Source organism: Taudactylus pleione, unplaced genomic scaffold (assembly GCF_031769625.1).
Source record: "Taudactylus pleione unplaced genomic scaffold, aTauple2 ptg000396l, whole genome shotgun sequence".
NCBI classification, from domain to species: domain Eukaryota; kingdom Metazoa; phylum Chordata; class Amphibia; order Anura; family Myobatrachidae; genus Taudactylus; species Taudactylus pleione.
Window position 1 is genome coordinate 2,716,188 of NW_028284797.1, and position 17,561 is coordinate 2,733,748.

Here is a 17,561-nt window from a genome sequence, read left to right on the forward strand (position 1 = left end):
TGAGCATGTTTTTTTTTTCTTGATTATTTTATTTTAGTCCTCAGCTTATTATTTTTTTCTAGCAATTAAGGAAGTCACTAAATATTTTTATATGAATTTATTAGACCCATAGTGCTTATCCTTGGACCTGAAAACTGGGATTTCTATGTGCTGAGCAAATATAGTAGCAGCCACAAGTATAAAGCATTGTATTTGTATGCAGTTTGTAACTACTGGGAACTGATTCTTTTGGATCCAGGCTGCTGCATGGGAACACAGACTGCAAATGACGGCCCACGACCTCTTCACAGTGGCGAGAGCAATGGAAACACTAAAAAAAGGACAATGGCTCCAGTCCTGTAATAAGGCTCCAAAGCACCCTGTGCTGGCACCACCCTGTTCCAGGCACCCTGCTAGTTAAAAGCAATGTTCATGGGGCAGCGGCAGTACTTGCCCACAGAACCCTGCACTCTGTGTGTTCGCACCGCTCACACACCGCTAGAAACAGCTTTGAATGGTTCATATAAATGTCCTGCTTTGCAACTGTGTAGCACATCAGCACGTGCAAACTTGGGATGCAGTCAGGAAGCAGACGGTCGAAATGCCGACCGCCGGCTTCCCGACTGTGCAATCCCGGCAGGGGTCTAATGATAGGGGCTGCCAGGGGGGACTTCGTGTTAGACACACCCCCTGGAGGGTTAGGCTAGGGTAAGAGGGATTAGGGTCAGGCACCCCCGGGGGGAGGTTAGGGTTAGGCACCCCCGGGGGGAGGTTAGGGTTAGGCACCCCCTTCCCTCCCGGTTTAGGCACTTATGGGAAGGGTTAGGCTCCCCTAAGGGAGGGTTAGAAGAGGGAGAGGGTTAGTTATACTTACCTTTTTTACCTGTCGGGATCTTCACTGCTGCCGGTCTTCCGGCATCGGGATTGATCCCGTAAACTTAGTGGACTGGCGGATGACAATAGACTAATGTAGTAGTATAAAGTTAACAATAACATACTTCTAGTATTTCAAAGTTCACGTTTGGGTTGTACACGTTAGCAATTTGCCCTCGCTTTTCTCAGGTCTGGGTTACACATTTACAGGTCACCACAGAACAGCAATTTTTTTTCTTTATATAAAAATTCAACACTGATAGAAATAAATTACAATGCAGTAGGGCCCAATGTACAAATTTCTATGCTGCTTTTTGTGTTTTTTTTTTTTTTGTAGAAGCAGTACACAATATATTATTCTTATTTAATAACAACATGCAAACAGCAATGGCGTTATCAGATATTCATTTTCATTAGTGGGACTACAATAAACTGCTACAAATTGTTATCTGATTGGCTGCTAACCCACCAACGTTATTGCTAAAGCATACAGAGAATAGTATATTTTCACTGGCCATATTAGAATACATACACACTAAAGAATATGGTACATTGTTTTAATCTTTAACACTATGGAAAAAGGTTACATGTCATTTTTCACTATAGACCAACATTTAATCATCCTTTGCAGCTTTTTTTATTTACAGATATATTTATCTAAATTAAATATCTATTTGTTAATAATTTCTGCGAGACAAATTTGAAACCACAGTGTTCAGTCCAAAAAGTTTCTAAACAGGTTATGGTGGTCTTAGTCTCCTCCAGGAACTGCACACACATTATATATATATATATATATGTATGTATATATATATATATATATATATATATATATAAAACAGAAGCTTACATTAACAGGCGGATGCCCCTATCTTCTCACTTCAACACTCAAAACAGTGCAAGACACGGGACCGTGCTGTATGGGTACGTGTGGTACAAGGAATGTACTCCATAACATCATTCAGTGTCCAGTGAACAGAATAAGCCTGGTTGAGAATCCGAAGGACATCACTCAGTTTGGTCTCATAAACTCCACTCAGATTCCATTTTGCCCGAATGTAGCGACTCCTTGCTCACAGACAGTATTTCCCGAAGCTCTTTGTTTTCTAACTGATGACATTCAAGAAAGCAAAGTGTTACAAAATATAAATATGAGATATGACATATAATATACTATATTTAGAGTACACCATCACAATTAAAAGGTTATTTCTGTTGCTAATGTTACATAAGCGCTCTTTTTTTTTTTTTGTCACTATTGATAGAGACAATGAAATCTAAATATATATCACCTTACTATTAAAGCAAATAATAATCTAAAAATGGTTGAGGACAATCATGGTTGCCAGCAGCTTTCTTAAGAAAAAATAACCAAAAAATATTAAAAACACCAGGCGCTAAATATATATATATATATATAAATAATATGTAGAGTAGATGACTCCAGTAGTATATTAACTACAGCTCACAACAATGGAGATAATTGCTTAACCCCAGTAGTAAAAACCATGACCAGAAAAAAAACAGTAAGTGTTGACAATACAATTGAATTTATATTTAATCGTCTGTATTCAGACAAATATGGCGTTTGGATCTCCAACACGGCATCTTATTGGCTCTCACCTGTTTTGCATAGCGAATAAGATAAATCCAAACTTGTGCTAATTTGGCAAACAGAACAGAGTCAAAACTGAATCGCTCATCTCTAATCATAAGCCAACTTTCCTGCTGTGCTATCAAATAGAAGTAAATGCGGATGACTGCTGCATTACCCAAATGATAGGGGGGGGTCACACTTTATGGGAGATGTATGCAACAAAATAAACATTTACATCAGCTTCTATTTGATACATAAGTATTCTGTTTAGCTATGATTCCAACAATGAGCTGATTACATTCCTTACCTCTAACTGGGCAAGCCTCTCTTGTATACTATAGGCCTGATCTTCATCTACTTGGATGGCTTTTTTCATCACGTCCCCCATGGAACATATTCTGTCAATATGACTCTCGATCTCCTTTAACAGAAAGAAAAGTTAGCACATTATCGAATACTCTAAACAATTTATAGTGTTCTTTAACTAACATAAAATCTTCTTTATCTGAATATTTGCATTTATTAAAACAAATAGGTGCTGATATACTGTGTGTTTGGCTAAAGTATCAAACATTGACTCAAATATAACACTGCCCCTAAAGCTGGGTACAGACATGGCGATATACTGACCGATCAATTGATCGGCCAATATATCTGCTGCCCGTCGGCCAGTGTGTACCAGCGATATGTCTGTGAACGACGTCGTTCAGACATATCGCATTGGCTGTGCTGCACAGCCGATGTACAGATATGTCTGCAGACCGCCCGTACACATGCAGCCAAGGGGAGGGGGTGGACACGCCCCCGAACCACACCCATATCCCGCAGAAAACGCCGCCTCCTATACACTGAACACAGACAACCATCTGCAGATATATCGATATATCCTTTTAGTGTGTACCCAGCATTAGTGAGGAAAATGAGAGATATGGTAAGAACTTACCCTTGTTATCTCGCTTTCTTCGAAGTCTATAGTGTCCACAGGGTTGACCATGGGGTATAGGTTGGGAACCAAATCCGGGCACCATGCAGTTAAAGCTTTCAGCTCTCAGGATGCACTGGGTCCACTCTCCCTATAACCCCGCTACCAAGCCAGAGGCACCTCAGTTTGTTAGTAGCCAAAGGTGGGAGGTGGAAAGAAGGAGAGAGAAGACTGGAACACTCAAGAACCATAATCACAGAGAAGGAGACAGGAAACCAGTGACCAGTAACATAGCCCATACGAAGCCAGGTGCGTCAGGGTGGGTGCCCTGTGGACTTCGAAGAAAGAGAGATAACAAGAATAAGTTCTTACCATATCTCTCTCATTTTCTTCTTCAGGGTCCATATTGAGTCCACAGGGTTGACCTTGGGGATGTCCCAAAGCAGTCCAATTAAGGGTGGGGACACTCCTGCGCTGCGAGGAGAATCCGGCACCCAAAGGAAGCATCCTGAAAGGCAAAAGGTATCCAATGCACAGAACCATAGAAAGGTCTGGACAAAAGACCACGTGGCCACCTTGCAAGGCTGAACAGCCGAGGCGCCACAGCGAGCCGCCCACAGCCCGAGTAGAAGCAGCATCAATAGAAGAACAAATAGGCCCCTGAGATAGTCATATGAAGCCATCTAGCCAAGGATTGTTTATTGTCCGGCCAGCCTTTCCTGTGAAGTCCATAGAGCACATATAAGGAGACCGATTTCCGGAAGGAACTGGTACGGTCCATGTAAAACCTGAGAGACCGGACCACAGTCAATGAGACCCCACCAGCCGAGAGAACTGGTGACTGAAATGTCGGTACAAGGAGTTCCTGAATAATATGGAACTTAAAAAACACTTTAGGAAGAAACACAGGGTGTGTGCGACTCACAGCCCTGTCTTGGTGAAATATCCAGAAGAGGGAGCCACGTGAGAACGCTCCCAATTCCAACACTCTCCTGGCATATGCAAACGCCATAAGAAAGAGTCTAAGCGATAAACCATGTAAGGGCTATCAAAACCAGTGGTTCAAATGGAGGCCCCAGGAGGACACAAAGAACCACTGCCAAAACCCAAGGAGCCCCTAGGGGGGATAAAAGGGAGGTACAATCCCGAGACACCCTGAAGGAAGGTCTGGATACCCGGGAGCGGAGCAACTCTATGTGCGAACCATACTGACAATGCAGTGACCTGTACTTTCAGGGAGGCCAGGCGGAGGGTTAGACCCAATCCAGCTGGAAGGATTGCCAGAACTCTGGAAATCCAAACCATCTGGAGGATCGTAGCTACAGGTGCGATAACATAACAAAAATGTATGCCACACTGTTAGATCCCCGCAGAAGCTGGCTTACTCGCTCCAAACATCCAGATGATGACAGAGCCAGAGAATCCTTTGGACCACAGTAGGGACATAGTCAAAGACATACGATCCAGATCCAGGGAAAGGATCCTGAGACAACAGGTCCTGACATAGAGGCAGTAGGAACGGAGTGTTCTATGAAGAGACTCCGAAAAACTAGGTACCGGTGACGTCTGAGTCAATCTGGAGCCACCAGCAGGACAGTACCTCCGTCTCGATTGAACTTCCGAAGAACTCGAGGAAGAAGGGAGACCGGAGGAAACAGATAAGCAAATTGGAAGGTCCACCTCACTGACAATGTGTCACCGAAGGTTGCTCCGGTATCTCTAGTTCTGGACCCAAACACCGGCAGTGTTTGATAGAGCCAGGAGGCCATGAGAACCCCCTCTGGGAGGCCCCATCTGCTCACTAGGAGTTGAAGCCTCTCATGGTGAAGAGACCAGTCCCCGGAATGCGCGTCATAAAGGGCTGAGGAAGTCCGCTTCCCAATGGAGAACTCCTGGAATGAACACTGCAGAGCTGGCCGGGAGGTGACCCTTGGTCCATGTCAGAATGTGTGACACTTCTGTCATTGCTGCCCAACTTCGAGTGTCTCCTAGATGTTAGCCACTGTTGTGACATTGTCAGACTGAACCTTTACAGGTTTACCCTGAAGCATGTTAGAGGCCAGAGTGATCCCCAGATCTGTAATGGCGTCACGGCTCCAGTAGGGTGTAGGAGCGGCAGCTTGGACGTCCAATGGACAGTCCGACGCTGACGCTCTGATGAGTTCTAAAAATAAAATAAAATTAAAACTCAAAAATAAAATAAAGCTTAGGGGCTGCTAATCAGCTCTCCTGCGCAAACGGTGAGACGACTCTGGCTGGGCACCAATTTAAACTGACGTGCCTCTGGCTTGGGGGCGGGGTAATAGGGAGAGTGGACCCAGTGCATCCTGGGAGCGGAAAGCTTTGACTGCGTGGTGCCCAGATTTGGTTCCCAAACTATACCCCAAGGTCAACCCTGTTGACCCCTTATGGACCCTGAAGTGTGATGTAGGTTGTCCATAGCTCTACAATAGGTGCTATATGGAAAAGCCTCCATAGGCCTCTTGTTAACTGTCAATGGACTTTGGGCCTGATTCAGAGATGGACGGAATTGCAAAGCAGCACACAAGGCGCTGTGCAATTCCATCAATCTCAAATGCAGCAGCAGGAGGTGTCTGTATTACCTTTTTGCTGCATCTGCGATCCCGCAGCCTGGGATCACCTTTGCGACCGATGGTTGCTCCTTTGGCCAGGCTGCGGTAGTTGGAGCTTACCGCAGCCTTGGCAGGTCCTGGTTTCGTCCCTCCTGGAAAACGTGGGCGTCACACGCGTTTTTGGAATCGATTGCCAACCATGCCCTGCTCTGCCCTCCAAATGCCACAGCATGTAAATTTTGCTGCGGCTTGGGGGGTCTGCAAGTGAGATCGCAAGACCTATCCTGCACATGTGCAGAACGGGTTCTGCGTATGCAAAGACCCTAAACCATCGGAGATGTACACTAACCATCGGGTTAGCGTACATCTCTGAATCAGGCTCTTTGTCTGCCGGCACCAAGTCACAGCATGAACCAGCTTTTAAAACAAGGCAACAGTGCAGAAGGGAAGCCACAAACTTTGATACACCCAGGTAAGCTTAAGAAGAGTTTCTCATTGTTCCGACCATGTAACACTGGACCTGTTTCAGCACAGATTGCAATTGCAACTACGTATGCAGATCGAGTGATTGTTAGCCATCACGCATGCTCCACACTCCAGGTGCGCGGTGATCACACTGCGATTACACACGAATATAGGAATCCATTGCAGAGTGAAGGCCGTGTGCGTTTGGAGGTGGTGACGGGGTAGTGGTTGCAGAAACGCAGGCGTGCCTATCTGTTGCATGAGCTTGCATAAAATTAGTCACTGCGATTGCATATGCAGCTTGAGAGCCTTCTGCGTGCCACGAGACTTGCAGTTTCTGCGACAAGGAAGAACTGCTGTAATTGTGTGTGACGGGCCGATGTGCTTTAATGTTACCGATGTATACGCAGGACTGAGCGGTATTATGGATGTGAGAAAGCAGTAGTGGGTGTCTCTATGCTGGCTGAGCGCTGGCAGGCATTAGCATATTTTCGCAGCTGCATTGTGTATCTGTGATTACAGAGCTACGATCACAATTGTGATCCGTGCTGAACCAGGCCCACTGTACTTTCTTTCAGTTGATTGCAACTGATAAGACTTTTTATAGAAAACTTACAGCAGAATAATTTTCATGAGTTTCCAGAACTGGCTCTGCGGGGGCAGGTTTTTTGGTGGCTATTACATTCAGCATTTGTCTCCTGTATTTGCTCATGATCAGCTCCAGTGCATATTGATGTTCTTCCAAAGACAGCCACAACTCTGGAGCAGATATGTTGGGGAGAAATAAAATTTGTATAATTTTTAAATATGGTACATTTAACAAACACAAATTAAAAATAAAATAACATTTTACTTTTTTTTTTTTAGTTTCACTATGTCCCAAGCCTGCAGTCATTACTTCTTTACATAATTGGTTGAAAACTATTTTTAACCAACTCGTTAAGAATGTAGCTAGATTGTGTCAGATCAAACTGAAATACAGCCAGATAAGAGTCAATCTGGTGGAAGAAGAAAACTAAAGGACATGAATCAGCTCAAATGAGGTTATTAACTAACCTGGAAGTAGACAACAAAGCAGGAAAATGAACATTGGCAGGTCTCTGCAATCACCCCTACCTGTACCCACATTACCCCCAAGTAATCAGATTTGTGAGCAAACAGTCAGATTGCCCTGCATATGTCAAGTTTTACTTTCTCTAGGTCTGTCAAAATCATTAGTTTACTCATTCTATACAGAAAATTAATGTATAGCGCTATTTGTGGTTTATAAATGAAAATGGAATAGTCAGAAATCAAATAAAGTAACAATTTATCATAACTAGAACAGTTATATGTAAGAATATACAATACTGTGCAAAAGTTTTAGGCAGGTGTTGAAAAAATGCTGCAAAGTAAGAATGCTTTCAAAAATAGAGGCACAAAGGGAGAAATCTAAATCAAAATTTGGCGTGACAGTACCGCGTGGGTCCGGCGGGAATGGAGCTGGCATGCGCTGAGGAGTCTATAAAAAGGGCCCTGCACCGGACCGTTAGTGAAGTCCTGAGGGATCCTTCTCAGAGAGGAGACCTGCGCTGGGAGCCTTACCAGTTCCTGTGAGCAGCGGTGGCTGTCAGCGTTGTGGTCCCAGCAGCAGGAGCGGAGCGGTGTCACTAGGGGATTCTCTGCACCCCAGAGTTTAATAGCCCCCATACACCAGCGACGGATTGGCGCAATGCTGTGAACACCAGATACCGGTTCGGAAGTTCGGAGAAATCAAACGAGTTGAATTTCACAGATTTGCAGATCACAATCAAAATATGATCGTGATTTGCAAATCTATGAAATTTAAACATGTATAGTTTCACCGATCCGCCAATCGATCGGAGAGCATTGATGGCCACCGGTCAGCATTTCCGATCCCATCGCATGATCTGCCAATCCGTCACTTAGTGTATGGGGGGCCTTAAGTCAAGGGATCCGGCAAAGGCGGGCATAGAGGCGGAGCCCTGCTTACTTCATAGCCTTCAGTGAAGGAGGCAGTCCTGAGGCGGAGGAGAGGTAGATCAAAGCAGGCTTCCCACCTCTAGAGGCTAGCAGTAAGGTGGACCTTAGCCCCTACAAGGCAGAGCGGGAGCGGCAATTTGTGTCATAGACCTTCCCCAGTGAGCGGGTCAGCAGGAGACAGGCTAGCAGAGGAAACTGCACTAAGGGAGAGAAGGGACACCCAGTGCAAGCGATGAGGAGAGGTCTGTAATACACCTGAGACACAGCTTCATACTCTATTCCTACACACAATGGCTGACAGCCTCGATAGGTTATAGCGACAGGTAATTCTCCTCAGTTACACTGCATATTACCAGTTATCACCCTTAAACATAGCTGCAGAGCTGCTTAAAAATAGTTACCTCCAGGAACTCGCCACTGAGAGACTCTACAGGTCTTACAAGTCCCACATCTACAAACTACTACTGACAACTCAGGAAAAACTATTATTGATCAGTTCAGGAAAGACTATTAACAGCTGAGAGCTTGATATTACAAAAATTGATGGCCATTTTGTGAATGATGCTTAGCCTGCAACGTAGGAGCTGCTAGTAACAGAGAGACAATACCCTCTTTAAGGAATTACTAAATATCCATTTTAAATAACCCAGGCAACTATCTGCAGCATATTTTCTACCAGCAGTTCAATAACCTTGACATCGAAGGTAATTTCTTTAAGTGCACCAACTCTACGGAAAGCGCTGGACCTTATTATTGACAATTTACATGCATGCAGTAAATATATTTAGGTAAATAGGGAAACTGAGTTAAGAAAAAATGTAAAGTGTAAATTGTACTGTGGACTTGTGATATATTGTTGCTTTATCCTTGCTTATTTTGAAAGTTGGATAGTTAAAACCAAACTTAATTGAACAGTTGCATATCATCTTTCTTAAATATGTATGTTTATAAACCAATTAGTATCCGCAGTTTCTCAAGTTAGCTGTTCGTTTGGATTCAAGCAGTCATTCCAGTGTAATAAAATATACATTTTGTTGGAAGCGTGGTTTACTTGTGAATGCAAAACTGGTAACATTATAGATTGTTGTGACATTGTCAATTCTTATTTATCTTTTGCAATAAATTTTAACTTTAATTTGCAACCTGAAGTGGTGACTTCAGATACCTATCTGATCCACCAAGAACCAAGTGACTCAATCAAATCTGGTAAAATTGGGAAACCCCACACGGCACCTTACAATACCTGTCGGGGTATCACAACTGAGTGGTCAAATTATTATGACCACTGGATTAGAATTTTGTTGGGCCACCTTTTCCCCACAATACAGCTTGATTTGTACTACAGTAAATTCTTTTGTTGGGAATATTAAGCCAAATATGATGAACTGCATCTCCATACCGTTGCCTCCGCCAGCCTGAAGAGTCAGGACAATGCAAGGATCCATTCTTTTGTGCTGTCGTCTCCATAGCCTTATCTTAGCCTTAAGCCCAGATGGCATTGTGTAATTAAAAACGTGATCAGACCACATTACACATTTCCAATAATTTACTATCCAATTCCTGTTTTTCTGAGCAAACTTGAGGCGTTTCACCCTGTTTGCAGCAGATAGCAATTGCATACGGACAGGCCTTCTGCTTCTGTAGCCCATATGAGGTAATGTGCAGCACACTGTTTGATGAGCGGCCATCTGAATTCAGGTTATCCATAATTTGATGCACAGTTGCCCATCTGTGGGACTGAAAAAGTCTCCCCACTCTTTGTTCCACTCGAGCATCCAATAGCTGGTTTCGACCACAGGCCTTGCCCTCAGACCGAGTTTTTTCTCTGCTGGTCCACTCTGTGTTCACTACAACAACTGCTGCCGTTGAACACCTCATCAGTGCAGCCGTTTTACTTTATTTGCCCATTATTTCATGAGTGATACACTTCATTAGTCTCTGCATACATTTGCCTTTCCTTTGATATACAGATTCTGGCATCCTAAGTCAGCATTATCTGCAGAAAAGCTACTTTGCATAAAATCTTGTGGTGACTATAATTTGGCCACTCAATGAGTGTGTTTATATTACAAAGGTGGTTCAATAAATAAGGAAACAAGACCTCTCAATGTGTACATTTATTTAATCTGTACATATACATATAATCAATAGTATGGCCTTGGTACAGATCATTTTACCACAAAGTCCCCAAACTACTCTAAGCATTTGCTCCAATGGTACACCAAGGCAATTACACCGGCATAGAAGAAATCAGTGTCAAGCGCTTGAAGCCAGGATATGACAGCTTGCAGAACTTCATTGTCAATTGCAAATAAACTATCACCCAGTGCTTCTTTAATGGTCCAAAGAGATGGAAATCACTCGGTACCAGGTCAGAGCTGTAGGGAGTATGGTCCAGTACCTCACAATGGCAGTGGCGTAACAACTCATACGTCCGTTTGGTTGAGTGTGGCCTGGTGTTATTGTACAGCAATATGATGCCCATTTGCAGCAACCCAGGTAATTTTCGATAAACTTCCCTTCTCAACTGGCTCAATGTGTCACAGCAATCACAGTATCTCCCTTGGTGAGGAAATCAACATGAAGTACACCTTTGCGGCCCCAAAACACAGTCGCCATGACCTTCTTTGGTGATGGAGTTGTTTTGAAAGTCTTTGAAGGTGGGGATGATGCGTGTTTCCATGTCATGGATGCTTGCTTCGTCTCTGGTGTTACATGATGCACCCATGTTTCATCAACTGTAACAAAATATATAAGCAACCAGCCCATCCATCCTTTAGTTTTGTATATTACATTGGATCTGCTGGCACTCTCACTAGATGTACTGAGAGTACCGTGGAAAACAAGGTGAATACTTCTTTATGGAACAGTGTAAGTCCCTCCGTTCCTTTAGGCTTATGTTAACCCAGTAAAATTCCCTGCATGAGTAGTGGTATCACCAATAATGCGACTATTGACACTAAAATCAACAGTCAATGACGGAGTGTTAGGTGTGAGGTAAAGAAGTTAATAAAGGCATACAGAATAAGGATGAGATGGTATGGGATGTAGTTAGATCATCGACGGCCGGGATGCTGGACGTCGACGGTGGAAGCCCGACTCGGGACTAAAGATAGGCATCAACATCCCGACGTCTATCTTTAGCCTCACGCCAAAATCCGACAGCCGATGTCCCGAACGAAGGTAAGCGAGGCTTCTTAGGTCTTGGGCAGGGGTGGGTGTTAGGTTTAGGTACTAAGGGGGGAGGTTAGGGTTAGGCACCACTAAGGGAGGGTTAGGGGGGGAGGTAGTGGTAGCATACTTACCACCCCTGTCGGGATCTTCAGACATCGGGATACCGCTGTCGGGATTTGATACAGATTCCACATGGCAGCTGTATTGTGACTGCACAGCATGGAATACAACGTTCATCAATGCAAATAAATATGGAGAGAGTTTGTAGTTTTGAGAAGGCAGTAAAACTTTGATGTGTTTCTCTGACATGGTGTCCGTTTTCTCAGAGAGTTAGAAGCAGTAAACATATTTTTACACATTTTTTTGAATGATCCTTCTAGTGATTTCTGCCTATTTAAATTTTATTTAAATGCCATAAGAAGCACTAGCCATTCGCTTTCTGTATACACTAATTTTTAGGGGTACAGATCTCCTTTTCTGGGTTAGCTGCAACTTGTGTGTCTACTTCAGGCCACCGTAAAATCAAGATACTAGGCCAGAGGTTCCCAAACTCGGCCCTCAAGGCACCCCAACAGTTCATGTTTTAGAGATATCCATGGTTGAGCACAGGTGGTTAACTCAAATTGAGGTACTAATTAAGTCACCTACGGTCAAGCAAGGATATCCTTAAAACCTGGACTGTTACTGTTAGGGACCGCATTTGGGAATCTCTGCAGTATGCCATTTTCCATTTCATACACATTTGTGACCAATGCTTGTGCAGGACATTTTTTCCACACTTATACTATTTACGTCAGTAATGTAATATTTTCTAGCATTATTTCTAAAGGTGCATACACACAACATTGTAATCGTACAATCGTTCACCTTCCTGTTCAGTGCAGGCATAGAAAAATAAATTAAAAAATGTGCAGCGGCTGTGCCATAGCGTACATCTCTGAATAACGCCAATGCTCCATAACAACATTAAAGTTATATTCATTAGGGACTTCTGAATATATAAAGATTTTTAATAGGGACTATAACTTTATTTGCTCCTCTTTTGTTTGCAACAGAAACTTCTAGGGGTAAATACAATAGCCTGTGAGTTGCAGGCACCCATTCACAATTAGATATAAAATGTCAATACTTTAATAGGGACAAATCAGGTTATTTTTAAGTTTAAATTAGTGCTGCTTTAAATCGAACAGCTAAATTGCAGAAAATGTGTAGGTGCCTGTAACATTTACCCCCTAAGGTGTTAATATTGTGTTGTGGATACCAAAATAAAACATAACATTGAAAAGAGGGGCATAAGTACACCCTGATAATGGTGACTTGTGTCCATCCAGGCTGGAGCGGCCTGGCCGCAGGGATGCACACAACCCAATAAACAGAATAAAGTATACTTTGTAACTGAATACACTGAGGCAGCCAAGAAAATCAGTAACTCAATACGGAAACATTGGCATATTTTACGAATGGATCAACAACTACAGGAAATTTTACCGGAGAAACCGGATGTAGTATTCAGAAAGGCTCCAGATATAAAGAAAAAATTAGTGACCAATCATTTCAAAGACAACATAACACTAACACAAAGAAGTATTTTAATAAATGAAAGTAGAAAAGGTTTTTTCTGGTGTGGAAAATGCATTAATTGCAGAAATACAGGTAAAAATACTACAAAACCAGCCATAAAGTTTCAGTCCAATCAAACAGGACAAACTTTTCATAGAAAACAAGAATTGACGTGTGACTCCAAAAATGTGATCTATCTTTTAGAATGTGGTTGTCACTTACTTTCAGTGGTTGCACAGTTCTGCCCACATATTGTAAGAGTAGGAGAACACATTAGAAACATCAAAAGAGGATTTGAACAACATAGTGTGTCCAATCATTACAAAGAGGTGCATAATAATGACCCTAGATGGAAATTTCTAGCAATAGAACAACTAGTACCGAATTGGAGAGGAGGGAATTTTAATGCATGGGTAGATAAAAATGAGAGCAAATGGATCTTTAATTTGAAAACTCTACAACCTAGGGGGTTGAACATAGATCCATAAGGCCTTACTTAAACATATTTACAGGCACATGGATGCGTGTACATGTGATTGCACGCATGTATGTTCAGACATGTGCATGTTATGTGCATGTATGGCTGTATACATGTAATTACAGGCGTACCTATGCGGTTTTCATAAATATGGTTACTGACCCTATATGATGGTATATGAATATTCTTCAGTTAATTTGTTTATTATGGGGTATATATATGATTTTATCTTTGGTACATACTAAAAGAGACAAGACATAGCAAATACAGATGTGACGATTTAATGCAATGCACTGGATCCTTAATGGGTTAACAAGTTATTACCTATGACTATAATGAATTCCAATGTAATTAAGTGATATAGATATAATTTGATAGCAATGTAAAGGATGTGATCATTAATGAGTCAATGAGTTTAGGATCTTGATATGTGTCACTTATACCCCTTTCCAGACGTACGGAGATTCCCGGGATTTTGACCTGCCTCGGCCAAAATTCCCGGGTCTCATGTATGTGTGAAAGGTACCTACCCGGGAACACGTTCCCGGGTAGCTGCCCCTGCAATCGACCAGGGTTTTTCCCGGGACTTAAGTCCCGGGAAATTACCCTGCTTCTGTTTGAATGGTGCTACCTGGGAATTTACTACTCCCGGGCAGCACCAAGCAGCTTTGACATGTAGCTGACAGCACAGAGCGTCCTATAGGACGCTCAGCGCTGCTGCTTTGAGCTGACAGCGCAGAGCGTCCTGTAGGACGCTCAGCGCTGCTGCTTTGTTTGAGCTGACAGCGCAGAGCGTCCTATAGGACGCTCAGCACTGCTGCTCACCACCCCCAGCACCGGCCGGCTGTGCCACAGCGGGCCGCCCGCACTCCCGCTGGACCATCAGGGAATTAAAATAAATGTTAAAAAATTATAATTAAAAAATAAAACTGCATTACGATTGGCCGGCTTTTGGCTGGGAGAAGCAGACGGCAAAGAAGAGGCAGGTAAGAAGAAAAACCCTGCTCTTGTCTGAAAGGGGTCTACCTGGGAATTTCCCGGTTAGACACTGTAGTGTGAAAGGGGGGTCTCGACCAAATACCCGGGAATTTGCACAGGAGAAATTCCCGGGTCTGAGCAGGAAATTTCCCGGGTTGTATGTCTGAAAGGGGTATTAGTGTTAAGATTATTTCCAATACAGCTATTCAACACAATGCTATAATGACCACAACAAAATGGCCGCCTACCTATGAGGGACAAATACTACATCATATGCAGGATTTAAGCAAGAAAAAAACGGAACTAGTAAACAAGGTTTGCAATGAATCTTATTGTCCTCAGAAGGGATTTCGACGCATGCGCACAGGTCCAGCTATGCAGCATAAGGTAGAGGACGCTTTGTAGCATCAACAGTACACGTGAGGCAAAAGTCCACGCAAGCGCATTATCCCCGGACAAAGGGAACAGTGAACTGACTCCGAGGCGCAGGCGCGAAAGACGGAACCCGGAATTAACAGCGAGCGGCGCTTACAGACTGAAGGAGCAATTAACAAGGTATTTAAAGGATACACGAACTACAGTCTGGTAACACCCTTGAAAAAGTCCCGTTAAGAGGATGAAACGCGTTGGGAACATTGGACATTCATACATAGCATTCTGTTTTTTTTGTTCTTGAATTGATGTATTTTTATTCATTTTGATATAATAAATTAATTTTATTTAGCCAGCATATTGTTATTTAGCACATAATACGCATGCATACACAGAGGTCCACATACCCCCATTCACTCAACAGCTGATTTGGACAGAGACCACCAGCAGAGAAGGAGACCGTGGGTAAGTTTATTCTTATCACCTCTCTGCACACATAGGGCCTGATTCAGAGCCGTTCGCTATTTGCGGTCGTTCGTTCCAAAACAAGGGGTGGCTATTCAAATGATCCGTTCGCAAATTGCAGTCTGTTCCCACCTCTAAGTCTGAACGAGCGCGCAAAACATACGCTCGTTTATTTGTTAAAAACGCCCCCTGGCCGCTCGCACCATACGTCATGTCCGCTATTTATTAGATTAATCGAGTACATCGTACAGCGTATGAACTGCTCGCTATTCTTGTGGTTGGTTTTTTCAACCGCTATTTTGCGAGCAGTTCTGAGTTAAAGAAAACCAAGTGACGTGGTCAATGACGCTGCTGTATTAAATATGCACTCCCTTAAAACGCCCATTTTGACCTTTAAGCACGCCTGCGTTCGAATTCCACTCCCCCGTTTTCAAGCACCTTCCCCTGTTACCACCCACATACGCCTCATTCTGTCACTCAAAATAGCAGGCACTCGCTATATAGCGCACAAACGATTTTCGGCTGCACTGACTGGTTCGCGCATGCGTACTAAAATCCGTACGCATGCGCAGATGTGCGAACATCGCTCGGAACGAGCGTACTGCCGCTAGCGAGCGGCTCTGAATGAGGGCCATAGTGTCTAAAAGAAAGTGATACTGTCCTCATCCTTGTTACTGAAGGTGCTGATTTTTGGAGTGGATCTGTGGAGGACTGAATAAGGTGGACCCTGTGAGCAATACTTTGAAAGAACAGTGTGGAATCACATTCTTGGGTTATTGTTAAGGATATTTATTAGCTACAGTGACTGCCGGTATTTTCATTTCACGAGACTTTATTGTGCATTGGATTGATGCGGTATTTAAAATAGAAAGAGAGTCAATGGATTCATTTGGTGTACGAGACTGAGTTTCATTGCAGGACATTTTTTTTTTTTTTTTTTAAATCATTTATTAGAATTGTTAAGAGATAAATAACAAAACAGATCGGTGTCATAATTGATACATTATCCAATAACAATATATAAAGTCATATATAGAAAATACACCGGTGACAACTTAATAGAAAAAATTCTTCCACTGATTTGTAATTGAAAAAATGTTATCTTTAGTATTCGTAGGAACATTGGTAAGATGTGGTAAGAAGTATAAGTTCAGTCAAGGAGTATTTGGGGTGAAGGAAAAGTATAGAAATTAATAAGGAAGAATGGGGAGTTTGTAAGCGAGCCGGGACTGCACGATGTAAAATGATAAATGAAAACATCGGGAGCAGAAACAGGGGATGCGATTCATGAAAGACCTGGAAGAGGAATGGCTTGAGAAGAGTACCAGGGAGACCATATTGAATGAAATTTATGCACTGAGTTATTCAATAGACTGATAGTATACTCCATTTTAGATACAAACCCAATTCTATTTAAAAGTTCTGATTCAGTTGGAGTACTATTTTTTTTCCAGTTACGTGCCAGTTGGTATTTGGCTGCACAGGAGATGTGGAGAATTAGTTTGTTAGCGTCTTTGGAAATCTGATCAACTGGGACACAGAGTAGAATGTTAGCGGAGGAAAGAGAGAAAGGTAGGGTAACAGCCGATGATATGAATGAGCAAACCATATTCCAGAATGGGATTATCTTTGGGAAAGACCACCAAATATGAAAAAATGTGCCAACATGACCACATTGCCTCCAACACAGGTTAGAGGTGTTGGGATACATATGGTGTAGGCGTTCTGGGACTAAATACCATCCGGTGAGAACTTTATATGAGTTTTTTTTGATTGCCACACTAATGGAGCATTTAGAAATGGTGAGATGTATTGTTTCCCAGGTGTCATCGCCCAGAGGGTATCCTAAATCTGCTTCCCATGCGAGTTTGTGTGTCGAGGGTAGAGGGGATTCCGGTGCCAATATAGAATGGTAAAGGAAAGATATAGTACCCTTGTCAGTAGAACGGTGAATGCAGTGTCTTTCTATAGAAGGATTTCGAGGTGAGGTAGTAGAAAATAAAGAGGTGATAAAGTGGCGAATTTGCAGGTATTGGTAGTATAACGAGTTGGGGATGCCGTGTTTTTCCTGAATATCATGAAACGATTGAGGGGCGAATTGACCTATAATGTGACGTAGGCGGGTAACACCCGCCCTGGACC

The 17,561-nt window shown here is 42.9% G+C and overlaps 1 protein-coding gene across 1 annotated transcript in view; it reads right to left on the reverse strand.

Moving 5' to 3' along the window:
• Positions 1-1,204: 1,204 nt before the first annotated feature.
• SIKE1 (suppressor of IKBKE 1) overlaps positions 1,205-17,561 on the reverse strand; it is a 43,629-nt gene continuing 27,272 nt past the window's right edge. The window contains exons 4-6 of the mRNA XM_088446311.1: positions 7,026-7,168; positions 2,757-2,870; positions 1,205-1,962 (exon numbers count right to left, since the gene is read on the reverse strand). Of these exons, the coding sequence (XP_088302437.1) occupies positions 1,876-1,962; positions 2,757-2,870; positions 7,026-7,168 (344 nt within the window). The 3' untranslated portion in view covers positions 1,205-1,875. The remainder of the gene's footprint in view (positions 1,963-2,756; positions 2,871-7,025; positions 7,169-17,561) is intronic.